At 38.9% G+C, this 17,823-nt stretch overlaps 1 protein-coding gene across 8 annotated transcripts in view; it reads left to right on the top strand.

The window, feature by feature from the left end:
- Nucleotides 1-17,823, top strand: part of LOC135305308 (BEN domain-containing protein 5-like) — an 876,852-nt gene that overhangs the window by 532,731 nt on the left and 326,298 nt on the right. For 5 of the 8 annotated variants that reach the window (XM_064428807.1, XM_064428812.1, XM_064428806.1 and 2 more), the window contains 3 exons: nt 8,737-8,870; nt 10,489-10,864; nt 16,937-17,085. The exons of 2 other annotated variants lie outside the window; for them this stretch is intronic. In XM_064428807.1, the coding sequence (XP_064284877.1) occupies nt 8,737-8,870; nt 10,489-10,864; nt 16,937-17,085 (659 nt within the window). The remainder of the gene's footprint in view (nt 1-8,736; nt 8,871-10,488; nt 10,865-16,936; nt 17,086-17,823) is intronic. One more of the 8 variants, XM_064428808.1, reaches the window with a different exon arrangement.

Here is a 17,823-nt window from a genome sequence, read left to right as displayed (position 1 = left end):
TAGGAAACCTCCCAGTACTGGTAGTGGTTCCTCACAGGCTCTTTTTGATTTGATTTTTTCCTGGGCTGTTTTGGGAGTACTTGGGATGAGCTGTTTGTGTCGCTGCCCTTGAGCAGCAAGTCCAGCTGTCCCCAATGGTGGTGTCACCTCCTGTGCCAGTGCAGGTCTTGCCAGGCCAAGGGCCCATTCCAGTCTCTGAGAGAAACTAAGCCCAGCAGTTCAGGCAGTGCTGAAGTAACCTTGTTCAGAATAGCATTTTTATTTTCATTTTTTAAAATTTTTACTGTGATATTTGACGTGCATGGCCTACTTTGTCACCCTTAGCTGACGTGCTGCTGCTGCGTTTTTACCTTTTCAGCAGGTAAAAGCTGGCTGTTATCAGAGGTTCAGCAAATCATTTTCTATAACAGAGTAACTAACTACTTCACACTCCTAAATATAGTCCTGAACACAAGTGTGGCAGTATTCATGAAAAATATTTAAAGCTAAATTTCACACTCATTTTGTATTTGATCCATTTCTGGTTTATTTTTAACTCATGTAAGATGAAGAGTAGAGGATTTTTTTCCCCTTCTTCTAAATTCTAGTGTAGGACCATCGCTGCGGTATGAAGGACTTCCACAAAGGCACAATTTTGTGGGGTCTTTTTGGTGTAGTTTCTGTTTGTTCAGTGTTGAAACCTTATTGTGTCACATTGACACAAAGCTAAATGGCAGCAGCAAAAAAATTGTGGAACTTTTAAAACTGTATCTGCTAAGTAGTGGTTTGGAGTTACCTTAATGAGAGTGGTGATATCATCAGCAGGCTAAAATGCCAGTAAGAATTAGTTAAAAAGCTGGGATTTATCTGTGCAAGAAGATTTTGCACCTATATTTAATTTTCTTATTTCCTGTATTACCCTGCTTATTCTGAATATACATTTTTTTATTTGTCTATAACCCTTCTCAATGACATGCTTGTTCCTCAGTCATATTTGCTTTTTGCTTCACCTTAATAGTCAGAAATCATCTAATTTTTTTTGTAACATAAAGACATACAGGTGACCTACACTATTGTTGTTTCTCGTGGTCTCAGTACCTACATGGCACCACTTAACGTCAGTTATACTTGTAAATGTTGTAAAAGCTCAGCTAGCAACAGTAAAAACATGAAATTCAGGATTTTAATAAAATTGACTTCAAAGATAGTATGGTTATGGTAGCTATGGTAACTAAAACTAATTAAAATATGCTAAAATTTGCAGGGGAGTGAAAAGGGAGAAAATGTAACTTAATGTTTTTGTTTTCATAATTTAACATTAAAACATTTTTCCAGTGTATTGCCTAAGTGCCAATCAGTCGATTATTTATGTTTTTTAAAGAATTCCTTTAAAATAGGAGAGGCTGAACCACATTGTCATTTTTGTATGGAAAATGAAAAAAATGCATGAATCTACCCTCTATTTCCATAGTGAGCTTATTCCTTGAGCAGGGATGTTGTGGAGGCTTCCTGGAGTGTTCTCTGTAGGCTGCTGCTTTACCTGCTGGACAGCTCGTGGGCAGCATCTCCATGGCTTTGTGTGATCATCAAACCATCACAGGGTTTGGTCCCAATATAATTGTACAGGCTAATACAGAGGGACTGGTGAGGGCAGCAGATTGACAAATTATAGCTGTCATTGGGATTGATGATCTCTTTAAAGGAGCTTTTGAACTTCTAAAGAAATACATAGCTTTTTTTAAAAATATTTTTTGTACAATATTTCTCATGTTCCAGTTTTTGAAAAGTAATACCCATAGTTGAGTTTTACGTGTAGGTGTAGAGGAAAGATGTAAAGGATGGCATTTTCACATCCTGCTTGTTTTCAGGGTTTCTTTTAATGTAATGGTAATGCTGTATTAGTGTACTTGTTTCAGAAAGGATTAAGAGAGTTGTTCTGTAATAGCGGTAATCCTTTGTGTTTGACATGTGCAGAGTATTGTACAAATATTAACAAATCTGTACAACACTTGAGTGGGCTAGATGGGGACAGTCAGATGAAAAGTTTGAATTATTCAAGGTCAGTATTTAAGTAAATATTGGATCCAGGATTAAAACCATCCTCAGTGTTGTAGAGAGCATGATTTCCTGTTTCTCAGCATAGTTTTTTCATAACTTGATTGTCCAGCTCCATGTGTTTGTGCTGCAGCCAAGTTCTAGTATCACTGAAAGTTAAATGAAAGGGAGAGTTCTGCTGACAAAGAATAATGGCTGTTTTTAGTTGTATTAGTTTGAGCTGTGTTGCCTTTGGTTAATTATTTTTTTGAGACTTTGTATTCACTTCTGAACTGAAAAATAGAGTTTGTATTTATAATGGAAATTAAGGAAGAAAGTACATGTAGTTTTTTCTTGCAGCAAAGTAACTGGGCTGATACTCAAGACTAGATCTGAACAATCTGCTGATAAGTGAGCACAGGCAAAAGGAGAAAGTTACAATATTTACAATACATGAGTGTCCTCATGTGCATTAGAAATTTGACTACAAATAGGTGGCCGTATCAATAACTGTCACTCCTACCAGAATTAGACTGAGTATCTGAGTTGTTCCACTGTAAGAAAAATTGCATTGAGACCTTAACATTATTTGCTTCAGTAGCTGGCATGGTAGGTTGTTTTTTTAGTTTTAGTTTGTTTTGGGTTTTGTGAGAGCAGCAGCAGGTCCATGCTCTGTGCATTTACTTGTGTTACTGTATTAAATATTAATGAGCAAGAGCCACTCTTGATGTAGGACTTCAGAGAGGACTTTAGAGGTTTATATAATCTGTGCTCTGCTTCTGTAGGATTTTGGCTCCTTAATCTTTGTCTCCCTTCTTTAGTGCCTTTGTACGAAGCAGGTGTGGCTTTCTCTCCATCATCAGTGAGCAGTCCTGGTTCAGGCTCCTGGCACATCATCCTTCTTACCCATCATCTCTAAACCTGTCAAGCAGTGGTTTAAGACCTTTCTATCTTGCCTTCCCCCAGTTTGATTAAGAATTATTTTCACCCTGTTTTCTATTCTTCAGACTTTATTGAAATTCACTTCACAAGATTTAGCAGCCTTTTGGGGCAGTTCCTCAAGTGCATGTCTTCACCTTCCTGTGCTTATCAGCCCTGCCTGTCACAGTGCTGCTTGATGTGTTGTTCTTCCCTGACTTCTTTGCTCACTCTTCTTTGTGCTCCGAAGACAACCTTCCAGTCACTCATTTGTGTGTTGCTGTCATTTTCTCTTTCTGGTGAAGTGCTGCAGAACTACTTAGTTCTTAAAATTTTGGGAGTGATACAAGCCCAGATGATGGCATCTCTCAGCTCTGCCTTTTTACTGCTAACTTTTCTCACATTTTCTGTCAGCTTCCCTTTCTGACACCTGTAGCAGAAATCTTTTTCAGCTTATGATTAGGATGTCCCAACATATTTTCCTACAATTTTTGTCCATTTGTCTTGAGTTTGGAGTCAAAGAGGAGGAATAATCTCGTTTGTCATTCCCAGCCCAAAATCTTGCTGTCTTACATACTCGTCCTCTGCTTTTTTTGCTTACACTCAGCTCTGCCTTTATGTCCAACTAGATATACTTCTGAAGTGCTTTCACTGTGCCCTGTGTTTATTTCTGGAATCTTTTGCTCTGTCCTTCCAACAAAGCTGCAAAAAAAAAAGAGCAAAACAATACAGTAAATTTTACTATCCAAATCCTGAATTGACTGTGCCAGCGCCTGGTTGACACTGCTTTTGCACACTCCTCCCTTTTTCAGCTGCAGTGATTTTCATGGCACCTGTCCTCTTCAAATAACTTCTGCATTTCTGCTGCTGTCTGTTGGCCTGTGTTTGTTCCTGTCATTCTCAGTTTCTTCTTTGGTAGTGGTCATAATCTCAGTGTACTCCTAGCTCAGAGATGTTTTATATGAAGCACATTTCTTTTTGCTTTGTATCTTGAATATCTTCTGAGCCTGCAGGATCATTATATTTTCTGAAATCGCATCTCTTCTTCCTCTTCCAGTCCTCCTTTAATGTTTGCATTAAATTAGCTAAGAAAGTAATTTATAGTTCTCTTTTTTCCAGCTTCAAATAAACTAGGTGGCTTTTAAAAAATTATTATTATTATCATGCTGTTTTCCTTCTCAGTCACAGCAGTACTGAATATTGTTTATTTGTGTGTAAGTGGCACTTAGGAATCCATGCCCTGTTGTGCTTGGTGTGTTTGCTTTGGTTCTTATGCATCTTTTGCTTTTCCTGATCTGTAACCAGTGCTCAGCCTGCCCAGGCAGGTGATCTTACCTTCCCTGTAGAAGCAACCTGGCTGAATCAGTACCAAAGCAGTTCAGTGCAGCAGCGTGTGGGGAATCTTGTGCAGGTGTTGTCCATATGTGCTGGGTACATGCCTGGAAATGGGAAGGCTGATGGTAAGTTTTTTCATCTGTCAGCATATCATTTTTCACAAGGAGTGGAATTTTTTTGAAGGCTTAGGGGAAGGACGAATTCTGTTCAAGGTTCTTTCATTTTATTACTGTAAGATTTATGGCATTGCCAAGCCCCTTCTTTGGACTGATACCAGACCTGCCATCCCTCATCCATTTGGAGTGCAGACCTCTCTTCCTTAATTTTTCCAGCCTTCATTCCAAAGATGGAAAAAAATCAGCATTTGAACTCTTTTTTGAAGGGATTAGTTTGTTCAGTCCTTATTTCTAAATTAGAAAGTAAGGAACACTTTAAAGGGACTTCAAGATTTTCATAGTTTTATTTTACATCCCACAATAGGGTTTTCAGTTTTAGAGCACTAACATATTTCTCCTTGGATTTAACCAACTCCCTGCCCTGTTAAAGTTGATTTCTCTGCCTCAGTTCCCTTCCCCTCTAGGCTTGAAGCTGTTACCTTTTGGCTTGGATCCATCCATCCTGACACTGAAATGAGGGCCTCATTGAAGAAAGCATTCCAGGAACAGTTTATCCTTTGCTAGTTGATAGAGATTTTCTAATGCAGGTTTGCTTTTTTGGCTTTTCTTTCTTTGAGCACTGCTGAGGCCAAATGTGTTCCCAGGCACTGTGAAATTCCTCAGCAGCTGACTTTTTCCTGACTGCCTGTTCAGCTTTGGGAGAAGGCTGGATGGGGAGAGACGCTGTCATGTGCCCTGGCTCTTGAGCCCTGTGCCTCAGTACCGTGAGTTGGCTGCCAAGATCTCTCCAAGTCTGACCTTTTCTTGGAGCGTGGTTATTTCAGCATGCTTTACTCTTTATCTTGAATCACAGAATACCAGGTTCTCTGTGAACAAAAGGAATTTTTCCTAATTTACATGTGTCTTTCAGAATGTCCCTTCCTAAAGAACAGAGGCAATCCATTCTTATATCGTGCATTCCACCCTGCATATTTTGTTACAAGTGCCTAATTAAGTATGTTAAGTGCTAGTTCTCAGTAATTGATATCACTGAACCACTCATTGCATATCTAGGGAAAACAATAGACACAACTTTATAACAAGCTGATCATAGCCACCTAGGGGAAGGTGTAATTTTTAACTTCTAGCAAGGTTTAAATGACTGGGAACAAAGTCCAGACAAATTATTTAGGTCGTTACAAAATGAGGCTCTGAGTTAAAATGCTTTTAGGCTGCCCTCCTCTCTCTTCTGTAGCCTCAGGCACTGAATTGGAGCTTGTACATATATTTGGTTCCTATCCTGTTTTCTTCTGGCTCAAAATCACAGGTGTGTTGTTTTTTGCTGGATTGTTCTTTTGTACCGTCTTTTGTTCACTGCCACAACAACAGACAGAGAATCCTAAGGAGAACTGCTATAAATGCATATTCATGTTTTTCCTACCCTTCCCCCAGTCTCCACTCTCTCCCTCCCACCCCTTCCCAAATTCCATTAATATTTACAGAACAAGAGCCAGAACTCCAGCATTAATCTCAAATTCAGAATGAGATTTTTCTGGCTCTATCTGCAGCTAATGCAGAAGACAACAGAGGTTAGAAATGCACTTTAAAAAAAAAAAGAAAAAGAACAAAAGGCCTTTTCATATTCAACACACTGGATGGATTGTGTTAGGTATAAATAAGCTTTCAAAGACCAGAGCATATGTAAAAAAATATTATATGTATTGTTGTTGGAAGGCAGAAGAGCATTTATTTGCTTACTGAATGCATTGACAGTTCCTGAGCTTTAACTTATATAAACTCACTGTTTCTTCAAATTTTGTGTTTGGAGAAAACAGTTGCTTTTTTCATCTTACTGGTTCATGTACAGATAAGCAGTAAAACCAAAAAGTCAAATGAACAGAAAGAGAACTGTATTGATAGTTACATGCCAGCAATATAGAAACAAAGCATTTGTAAGGCGATGTATAAACAAACATCAAAACCAGTGAAGTTTTGCAAACATAAATTTCATAGGCAAACTGAAATTGAGTGAAGAGAATGAAGAATTCAGATAATTAGCATTTGTTCTCTTTGACCCCAAACTAAGTATTTTCTTTCATTTTCATTGTTAAGTGCATGGAATGTGTTATTAACCTTTATGAATTGACTTTAAAAGCCAAACGCAAAGATAAATATTACTGTTCTTCCAAATGGTTTTTGTTTCAATGTTGGCTTACTCAGTGGAAAGTATTTCCTGACTTCTTTAGTCTGCACAGGCACTCACTCCTCTGTGACCCCTGTCCTTGATTGTTTCAAGAGTCGCTTTTCCCTGCCATGGGGAGGATGCCTTGTGTCCCTGTCCAGTTGCTGTGTGGTTCTGGCTTCTGGTGACCTCAATGAGTTGTCAGCAGACAAATTTGTTAACTGTGTCAGCTAAGGGATTGTGTTCATCTGGTTGTGAGGCCAAGGGTTATTTCAGAGGACAGAAACTGATCTGAGTTCTTTAAATGAAGATGGAGGTGATCTGCATGTCCTATGGAAGATGGTTTGGCAAAGCAGTCGGGAGAAGCTGGCTCTGCAGTATGCATGTGCTGTTCTTCCTCCATGGAAGTGAGAGAACATATTTTAGTAGAGGATTCCTCAATCTATCCAATACCCCAAAGTACATAAACACAGAAAATGTTGGTGGTTTTCTTTTTTTGCCCTTTTCAATATGGATTCATTTATTCTTAAAGTCCAAGAAAATACCAATGCCCATCAGTCTATCCTTTAGTCTGGAAGTTTGTATTATTTGTTTTTCTGGGAAGGGGTCCCATATTTTCTTCTCATCTCTGTGGCATTAGAATTGGCTTATCTCACTTTTCTGATGAACCTACATTTTCCAGATAAATGAAAACACAGGGGTTTATTTTTCAAAACTGAAACAGTTGGATTGCCTTTTTGTTTTACTGGGATAAGCATCCATGATGCTCTGGGGAATGGAGAATGATCTAAAATAAGCCTAGCTGTTTTTTGTTGTTTATCTGTTTCTTTTTGCATCTGTCTTAGTATTTATTGCTACCATCTGCGTTTCATTTCAGGTTGTCTAATGTCTCATTCTGCATGTTCTTTGCCTATTCTTTTTACATAGCCTTGGGCTGTAATATCACCATTTGCCTACAAGAGATTCATTTCTATCTGTAACAAAATGAATTGCATTCATCTGTGTAATTCATTTCTAATGAATGCCTTGCTCCTCATTAAACAGTGATTTACCTTTGTTTCCCTTTCCTACACTGTCAACACGAACAATTTTGAGGTCCTGTGGAGAGATGCTAATTTGAGAAAGCAAAAGTCAATGCAACTAAGCACTCATGGGGGGCATCCTCCTTGGCACTTTCAAAAATATTCATGGGACATGTTGCAGAATAAAATTTGCAGGTGGATAAGAAGACTCAAAATATTTTCCTGTTCATAAGCTCTCAGTGTACGAAGGCAATGCTTTTAAATGCTGTTCTCCTTGACATTGCCAGGAGCAAATGAATCTTCTCAGACCTTGTCTGTTCTGCAAGAATTTTACCTGTCACAGGCACATTTTGGGAGACTGTACTTTTGGTTCACTGTCCTCTCTCTACCTTTTCAGGAATATTTTGAATGTATTTTCAGATTAAATATCTAATTTTGATATAAGTCAAAATGTTACAGACTTGAAATTATTTTATTTCAAATTTTTAAGGAGATGCAAAGATTCATATAAATATTTATTGCCTTTGCCAATAGTATCTAAAGGAAAAGGATGAATACCATTAATTAGTGAAATAGGGTTGTGGAGTAATTTTGTTACAGATTTGGTTCTTATGCAACTTTTGTGTAATGCACTTTGAAGCTCTCCAGCAACATTCCCTTTTCCAGCCCTGCACTGCAGAACAGCAGAATCTGCCATGTGTGCAAATAGATCTGTGCTGACAGATGATGGTTAGAGTATGGGATGAATTACCAAGTTTATTTTCACTTTAACCCTAAGCAGAGTTTGAACTGCAGCAATGGTTTATGAATATGAAAATACTGTTGGTAAACACAATTTAGAGCGATACAGGAAGTTTTATTTACAGCCTCTTCAGCTCTTACTTTGGTGACAGTACAAGCCACTCATCAACACTTTTGATCACTTAAATTTAGCTTGGCATTTTTCCGTATTTATTCGCTTGTTGGGTCAGACTGATCCCCAGCTGAAACTCTAGAATTGCCAGTGGGCATCAGTGGATTTACACCATGGACTAATTTGATCATGGTATTATAAGGGGATTGGACATGGGAGGTTGGCTTTTTTGTAACTGGTCTTGCCTAAGTCGTGTAGTATTTGGAAGTAAGAACACTGATTAATGTAACAAAACCTTATTTTTAATATACATTTTAGAGGACAAAACTGACCTTGAGAACAGTGTGATGCAGAAGAAAATTAAAATCCCCAAACTCTCTCTCAATCACATAGAAGAAGCTGGGGAAGTTGCAGATTATGGGGAAGAAGATGTGGAGCTTAGACACAGTAAGGTACTGAAATCTTTCTGTTTTTTTTTTTTTCTCTCCTCTCCTCTCCTTTTTTATCTTTTTTGTAAGTGCTTGGGGCCTATACGAACGGCCTAGCTTAAGAATTCCAGGCTTGCTTTTGATCCCCTTAAAACAGTGTTTGGTGAAATTGGGTCACATTGTGTGTGGGGGTAGGGTATGGGTTTTCAAAACCTGATTTAAGTGCAATCAAACGTTTTCCTGTGTATACTGTCTGCATAGTGTAACTGCCACCTGAGACTGATGCAACAATGCTCTTCTACTTTGGCTTAGAATGCCTCAAAACTCACCAGTACCCAGCTGAACCAGCTGTTCTTGGTGGCACTTGTGACATTGCTCACTGCTTGTTTGGAGCTGGGAAGGGTGCTCTGAGACTGCCCAACTACAGTGATTGAGAAGAAGAATTTGCAGGACTGTATCCCTCCATTAGAACTCCCAGCTGCCTTTTTAGTTTCAAATAGCAGAAACCCGCTATGGAGATATATATTTTTTTAATATCAGATTATTTCTTTAAAAGTCTGCCAACCTTCAGAATAAGATACTCCTCTATGGTTTCATGTGTTTGGCAGCTGAAGTAGTGATATTAGTACATTTCCTTGTGGTGGGCCAGCTTTTTTTAAATTGTTTTTTTTTTTTTTAGAAGATGAATGCAGCAGGTGTAACATCAAATAATTTTGGTTTTTGCTGCATTACTCATGGATATTGTGGTATGGGAATTTGATAGTGTCAGCTTCTCACCTCTACTCTATGAGCTGCATTTGCTCTCCTTGCAGTTGTTTGGAAATTCAAATGCCTTTTCCTATTTGGCCAGTAAAACTTAGTGACTTTACCTGTACATATTAATCCCACTATCCAGGCCCCAGGAAAATGATGTGATTTAATTTGTAGGGTTTGTGCAGATGACTGAAAGTAAAATTCCACTGAGAGTTCCCAGGTCCTGAAGCCTCTGCAATGCAGTACTAATATAGAAGGAATCAGTTGATAAGGAAGATGAGGCTGGATGATATATTCTGTCTCCAGCTTCAGTGTTTTCAAATCCCTTTCAGTGTTTGCTGATAGTGTTAACTCAGTCACTTGCATCAGGCAGTTGGGTGAACGTGCTGTAGGAATAGTCAGTGAAGGTTTTGTCTCCCGAAGTGTGGGAAGGACAAGCCCTCAGTTCACAGAACAGCTTTGTGCCTGTGCTGCTTTCACCTCTGATGTCGTCACAGGTGACAAATGGAGCACACAGTTCGTTCTTTCTCTTGCTTATCAGAAAATCAATTACTGTCAGAAATCTGAATGTTAAGGGTAAACTTTAAAGAAAAAGAGATATACATCAACTTTTTCAAAAAGAAAGTAATGATCCAGAATTAAGTGACTTATATACACTGACTTTGTAAGTGTTGCACAAATGCAGGAAGGCCTTTAACTGTCTCAGAAGTTTGTACATGCATTTAGCTGAGTTAACACTGCATGTTAGTTGTGCTGCATATTATATCCATAAGAACCTGTTAGGCAAAATATTTTTGCAGACTGGCTTTGTCCTAGTCTTTTGGAAGACAAGAATATTAACAGTTCCCAAGACTCTCCTAATTTATTTGTTTTTTATTGTAACGTGCAGAGACAAGATGGGAGGAAACAAAGTGAAGGTACACACAAAAGCATTGAAGCAGTTGTTGCTCGCCTTGAAAAACAGAACGGGATGAGTCTCAGTAATACTTCCAGCCCTGAGGAGGCTTTTATGGAGGCTACAGAAGGCATGAACAATATGGACGATGCTGTAGTTCCTCGGATTCTTTATGAGGAATTGCTGAGGAGTTACCAGCAGCAACAGGAAGAGATGAGACACATTCAGCAGGAGCTTGAGAGAACGCGGAGACAGCTTGTGCAACAGGCAAAGAAGCTAAAGGAGTATGGGGCACTCGTGTCAGAAATGAAAGAGCTCAGAGACTTGAACAGGAGGCTCCAGGATGTACTGCTCCTAAGACTAGGTAGTGGTAAGTGCCGGACTTAAGTGGGACTAGTTTGAATGAATTTTGCAGGTGTGATCAATAGTCATGGAAATGTATTTGAAGAATAGCAGTGGTTGTTAAACCGGACATTGAATGTTAAAAGGGTTTTCTGCTGTGGCTGTACAATATGTGTTGAATTTGTATGCTATGTACGTCTGGGGTTTTCTTTAAAAACTAGAGGTCTTTGTGCTGGTATGGCTGAATCAGAATTCCATTTTAAGTAGCTGTATTATAAAGAGTCTCTGACCTTCCAATATATGCTGAAAAAGTTAATAAAGCATCATCTGCAAAATATACCAATATGTTCCAGTTAAAAAAAAAAAAAAAAGAAAAGGCGCTGGAATGAATAGTTGGGCTAAAACTAGTTTATCCTTTGCAGTTAGGGATTTTGTTTGTTGTTCTGTGACTGTTACCTTCCATTTCTGACCCCTCCTCCCATTAGTAGCTTATTAGAATGTGATATATTCCTGAAGTTTTAGCAGTGGCTTTACAAAGCCATGCTATTTGAAAAACAATGGATTGTTAAAAACATAATTAAAAAGGCTTTATATTAGTGTCCCGTTTATCAACACTTGTTGCAAAATGCAGGTTTTTGTAATTTGGATTTCAGTTTTAAATATCGTGGGTCAATTGCTCCTTTGTTTGGGTTTATAACCATTATTTAAGCATTATGTTGGAATAAATGGGAAAAAAGACAAAATAAAAAGTTCATCCTTTTCATTGAAGATGGTACCCTTGGAATACCTTCAAAAATTTGACTAATTACATTTATTTGCAATTAGAGTGTGGTACTGCTGTGTTGAAGATTTGCTCGGTGACTGAAATTTGGTTGAAATCTATGCATCCAAACTTAGCATGCCATTCTTACGTCTGCCTTTGTGTATCTGGAAACTTAATTTTTGCATGTCAGTTGGATATTGGCTCTTCTCCTGGACTGGAACGAGTGCATGCAATTTGCATGTGGGTCTGAGTTACCCTCACTACAGAGCTGGACCTGGGAGAGCATGTGCCTGTGCTGTAGCATGTGTTCAGGTGTGCCCACACCCTTGGAGCCAGGGTCTTGGAGTGTCCCACAACCTAAACTGGGTGTCTGATTGTGAATGCTCATCATTGTTACACTGTGCACAATTAAAATGTCGTTACTTACCATAAACATTCTAGTTAACTTTCTAAATAAAACTAAATAGGCAAGGTTGCCGCAGCCTGAAAAAGACGATGTGGTTGGCAGGAGATTCCACTGAGCTTTCTAAAATTTTCCTTGGATGGAAAGATGTTTCTTCATCTGCAAGTAGTTAGCTGGAATTTATGGGAATGGAGCACGAGCCAGATGTTGGTAGGCAATGGGGCTGAACAGCCTAAAGTACCAATTTAGTTGGTAGACTTGACAGCAGTTGGAGTGGTGAGACCAGCAGTGAAATGAAGACAGCTACTGAATTTTATCTCTTTTCTTTCACTTTAAGAAAAAGAAGATGCATTTTTTTTGCTTCAGCCAAATAAAGAAACCTTAGGAGAAAAAAGGAAAAAAAAAAGAGGAAAAGAAACCCTGGGGCTAAAAAATACTGAATCTTCTCTAAATATTGGGCCTGAATTTCTAGTGTATGTATCAGTCTGACAACTGAAAACCAATCCCAATTACATTGAAGACAAGTTCTTTAAATTTAATCACATACCTGAAAAATATCAACTCTATGACACTTCCAAAAAAAGAAAAAAATTCCTTGTTAATATTACTTGTAAGGAACATCGGATGGTAAAGGTGGAATTTGGCCGTGCTGGCTTTGTCCTTCACAGGGTTTGTGTTTCCTAAGACTCAGTGTATTAACTGTTGCTTACTCTGTTGTTTTTCCTTTTAGCCTCATTCACAGCAGAGAAAAACTATGTTCTAAAAAGATCAATACAAAACTTATGAATAATTAGCAAGGGAGACATCTTCAGCATGTTCTAAATTAGAGAGTCTGATGACAGTATGAAAAAGTACTACTTTTAATCAAGAATAGATACGTAAAGACTTTTTTAGTCTTCCTTACTTTTCCAGCTTATAAATGAGGTATGTTTGGGTATGTGAATAATCTCTGAAAATTGTTCTGAAAATAAATTACATCCTGAATTCATCTGCAGTTGCAGTGATCTCTTAAACCTAGAGTTTGAAATTACATGTAATTTATGTTACGCTGCACTTCTAGCAGGCTGGACTTAATGCAAACTAATTGCATTTCTGTTTCACCTTAGAGACTTGTGATTTCTTTGCATGAGATGACAGCTGGTTTGTGCTGATGAATTGCAGCTGTGGGAAATGCTTGCCTGTTGCCATTTTAAACTTGCAGATCAAATATAGAACAGTCTCTTGAGCTAACGTGCAGTCAAGTAGTCAGTCTCCTAATTTCCCATCAACGTGTTGAATTCAGTGAGGAGCTGGAAGTCAGTGTATTGTACTTGAGACTTAGGCCTTCAGCTCTGCTACTCAACTGGAGCCACTTTTGTGGCAGGAGTGAGGAGGTTCATCTTCCTCATGGTTGACACCAAATTGCTCTTTGTCACAAAAGAGCCTTGGAGGCAGCTGTGGCAGATGATAGTAGTGAAATCAGTACTGATCCATGGAGAAATGCTTAATATCATCTTCATGATTTTAGTATATTATTTCCAGGCACATCCCTTCACAGAGGAGGCAGGCATTTCACCAGGGCTCTAGGGACCAGAGCAGTGGAAAAATGGGATGACTGTTGTGGAAAAGGTTATGGTGTCTCTCTTGAGCTCCTGGAATAATGTGTGCAGCCTCTTGCCTTGCCCAAGTGGGGAACTGGAAACCCTGCAGCTCTAGGCCTTTGCAGTTTGTTTTGTTACACCTGAAAACTCGCCTAATTTACCCTCTTTTTATCAATAGAGAATAAGATAATTTAAAGAATTACATAATTGACTCTCCCCTGTAGGGCCTTTAAATAGCCCTTGGATTGCAAAAGAAGAATTTCAATAACTTCTTTTAAAAAATAGCTGTCCCCTGGGCAAGATCTGAGCCATTTCCTGTGGCTGGAAATATGGTCAGAAGTACTGAAGTTCTGTAGGAATAATGCTTGAGTGTTTTTGGCTCCCTGATAATTTCTTCATTTTCATGTTAGATTGCTGAGAATTAGTGTTGCTCCAAAGTCAGGGAGTATATTCACGTTTGTTCAGAAACATTGATTCATCAGCATGTGCACACAGACCCCCAAGGTTTTATTTTTAATCCCAGTGTATTTTCAGTGATCCAGTTCACAGTGTCTTGGGACCGACACCAGTAGGGAGAATGAAATGGGATTTGTGTCTTTCCACGTGTCAGGAATTACTGTTTTTCAGCTTTTCTACATTTGTTTGGCTTTTTGATGTTAAAAAAAACCCAAAAAAAAAAAAACCAAAACAGGCCCAAGGTTTCTATCAAGTACAGGAAGTGCCAATATTACCACTTCTCAGACTTTGTGTTGTTTTGTTTCAAATTCTGGTAGTCCATGTGCAAAAACTTACTGCTTACAAATGTATGCTGACCACTTTATCAGTCAATTTGTTTTTACTTTCTTACTAATTTCAGAAGTAGCATGTAGCCTAAGATGCATTTTTGAGGAAAAGGTATGGTAAAGGGAAGCCTTCTACCTCTTCATCCTGATTTGAGTTTGCTGGCCTCTTGAATATTCTAAAAAATCTGCAGTCAGAAGGAGAAAGACTTCGCAATAAAACATTTGTTTCCTTCTTGCATCCTGAAAATCGTCTTTTTTTGTTTTTCCCTGATCCTTATTACATAAGTGCTGTCATTGTTAAGCCTTTAGATGGAAGTATATATTTATATATGTCCCATTTATCATCTTTAAAATAAGATGCAGAGAGGGGGAGCTTGGAGTGTGGTGAATGGGGCACACCACTGTTGGCAGGCAGGAGTGCAGGCTCCATGTGCAATTCCCTGTGTGCAGGTTGAGACTGCCTGGTTAGAGGCAGGTTTCTGTTTGGGAGTCAAAAAATCAGGATATAAAAAGGGGATTTTAAAGGTTTTCTTTTGGTGACTTCTAAGCAAGTAGTTAAAGCATGAATTGGAGCAGAGGTATTCCGACCTGTGAGAGCTGTGGTTGTTGTGGACTTTAATCAGCTTTTTCCTTGGGGAAGCTCTGGAAACCAAATTCCAGCTGTGTCAATATATGACTAAAAGCAGTAAAAGACTTCTAAATAGGGAGTAGTAAAAGTGTTTAAAGGGAAATAAACGTTTCCTGTTAGGAAGAAGGTGGTTATACTTAGGTGTCTCCCTCAAAGTGACTTTCAAAGTATAAGAAAATAGCCCTTTGTTGAAGAATGTAAAGTAACAGCTTCAGAGATGACTTCTTAAGGTCCCACTGGCAATTACATCCCTGCATCTGCTTGTTCAGCTGTGCCTGTGCTGTGGGCAGGCTTTGGGTGCTTTAACCAGTCCAGGTCTGCCCCCAGCTTTACAGTCTCAAGTTTAGGAAGTTCAGTGTGGCTTGGCTGTACTGTTGTGTATTCATGGTACTAGAGGTACTTAGATGTTTTGTGTTTTCTGTTTGTGCCATGCTTGCACTGGGGCTGGTCTTAAGACCCTCTCGTTGGTGGCACTGCAGCGTAGGATTGTCTGAGTTGCCAAGACAATTTTTAGTCATTGCTGAGCGTGGAGTGGCAGCCAGCTGAGAACATTGAGCTAGCTATGTAGGTGTAGGATAAGCTATAGGATAAATGTCAAATGCTGACAACGGAGGAAGCACTGCTATTGCTGTATAATAATCTCTAAATGAAACTGCACAAAGTAGGAGGGATGAGTGCTGTGCTTGTTCCAGGCACAGGAACTATTTGAGATGCGTGACTAAGACCTGAGTTGTGGTGCCAGCGTGACTTGCAGAGTTGGATCAGTTCAGGGCTGGGTCTGTGTGCACAAACACTGAGCAGGGGGCTGAGGGGTGACCAGATGATCGAGTTGTCACTGGCTGAAGATGTCAGGGTTGGGCTGTAGAGTGCTGCAGTGGTCTCAGACCAGCCTGGGACAATCTGGCACTGACAGGTGGGTGAGTGTATCCTTAGAGTTCTGGACATGGGGTATTTCCATGGTGTCCAGAGTCCAAGCTGGCTGTGAGTCCAGAGTCTAACCTTGCTGTGCTGTGGAGCCACCAGCCCTACATGGAACTTCAGTGCCTGCTGGAGCTTCTTGGGATCCTAGAGCCACACATCAAGGGACACTGATAGGCTTGGGGCCATAGCCTAGACTTCTGGTGGAATCCCTGCAATGAATGGAGTCAGGAAATCCAGTTCACAAATCACTTTTAGTTTGTTCTTCTCTCCTTTTAGGAACATTTTATATCTTCGATCTGGAAAAGTTGATGACTAACAAAATAACTATTCCCCCTTTTAAGTCTCAAATATATGTTTAGCAGTATTCCGTTGTTTAATTTGTGCATAATTTTTGTTGATTAAAAATAAAAATCAGTGTTGGATGAATTGGACAATCAAAATTCTAATTTGGGTTTTTTTAACCTTTGATATTCTTTCTGTGCATGATACTTCAGCATAAGGAGCCTAAGTTTTCTGTTTCCTTCATAGCATTTCTGCAGATCCTCCCTATTTTTATACACCTCTGTTATAGCTAAAGAGATTTTGGATTTCTATAATATTTGTAATTCTGTGTGGATAATTTATGTAATTATCACAGTAAATTATGCAGGTTCCTATGCAACTATATGGCAATTCTTATTTGAAGAATTACTATTGTTGCTTTTGGTTTATAATTTCAGTGTCATTTTAACATAATTTCCTTAGTGTGCATTGAAGAAATCTTACCCATATCTGTAATTGTCCTCATGCTTTAGGAATAAAATTAAACATTTAAATTAAAATTAAACATTTTAATGTTTATAAAGCAGGAATACATATCTTGCTTTTAGTTACTGATATTCAGAAGTAGGATTTTGGTTTGGATTACTTCTAACATTAAAATGAACATGACTAATATGTTATTTTATGCTAATCATGGGTGATGAAGGGATTGATTTCATGTTCTCTGGGATAGCAGACAGCTCTCTTTTCTTAACTGTCTAGGACCTGCCATTGAGGTTGAAAAAGTAAAACCTGAATCAGTTGAGCCCGAACCTGAGGTACAGAAGACCTTCAGTGAGGAAGCAAATACATCAACGTACTACCCTGCCCCTGTTCCAGTAATGGACAAGTATATTCTCGAGAATGGAAAGGTATTTTATATTAAATATAGCATGAGTCATTTTGAAATGTCCATCTGGTGATGTTCTTGTGGAATTTTCATTGATTGTGGGGGTTTTGCCTGGTAGCAGCCTTAGAAGCTTCCTCAGTTTTCATGAAGGTGTGCTGTTATGCTGAGGAGAATTGTGAAGTTACACAGATATGAAGAACATAGAAAAATAGCCTTAGTGGTGAGAGCATTGAATGCTGTGCAACATGAGAAATATAGTTATTAAATAAATATTCATGCACAGGCAAATTGACGTGGTCTTCAATTGGTGGCATCCATAAATACACCGAATATTGACCAGTCAGTTAATCCAGGTTACAAAGTTACATGAGCCTATTTAAGCAAAATACTTCTTCCTAAGGGGTTTTTAATGTTTATAATGTGCTGTAGTCATATTGCAGCGAAGCCCTCCTGTTTGAGTTGGAGTGCAAGAGGTAGTTATGAACCCTGGAAGGAAAATGGGCTCCCTTGCTGCTGGTGGGAGCATTGCCACTGAATTGAGCTGATGTAGTGCCACTTTCCAGAGACTTTGTAACGTTGCTGAAATACCATCTAGCTCTAGTTTGCCAGGACCTGACTGAGAGCTTTTCAGATTTCAGCCTGTTTAACACATTAACTGCTCATCTACCTAGGCCTGCTTTTACAGCTGTTTTCATTATCATTAAATAAACCTGATGTTTCTTATGCAAAACTGTAATTCCTTCAGAATTGCCTGAGCAGA

This window comes from Passer domesticus, chromosome 7 (assembly GCF_036417665.1).
Source record: "Passer domesticus isolate bPasDom1 chromosome 7, bPasDom1.hap1, whole genome shotgun sequence".
Taxonomy (NCBI): Eukaryota; Metazoa; Chordata; class Aves; order Passeriformes; family Passeridae; genus Passer; species Passer domesticus.
Note: the sequence above shows the minus strand (reverse complement) of the source record. Positions and strands in the feature narration are given on the sequence as shown.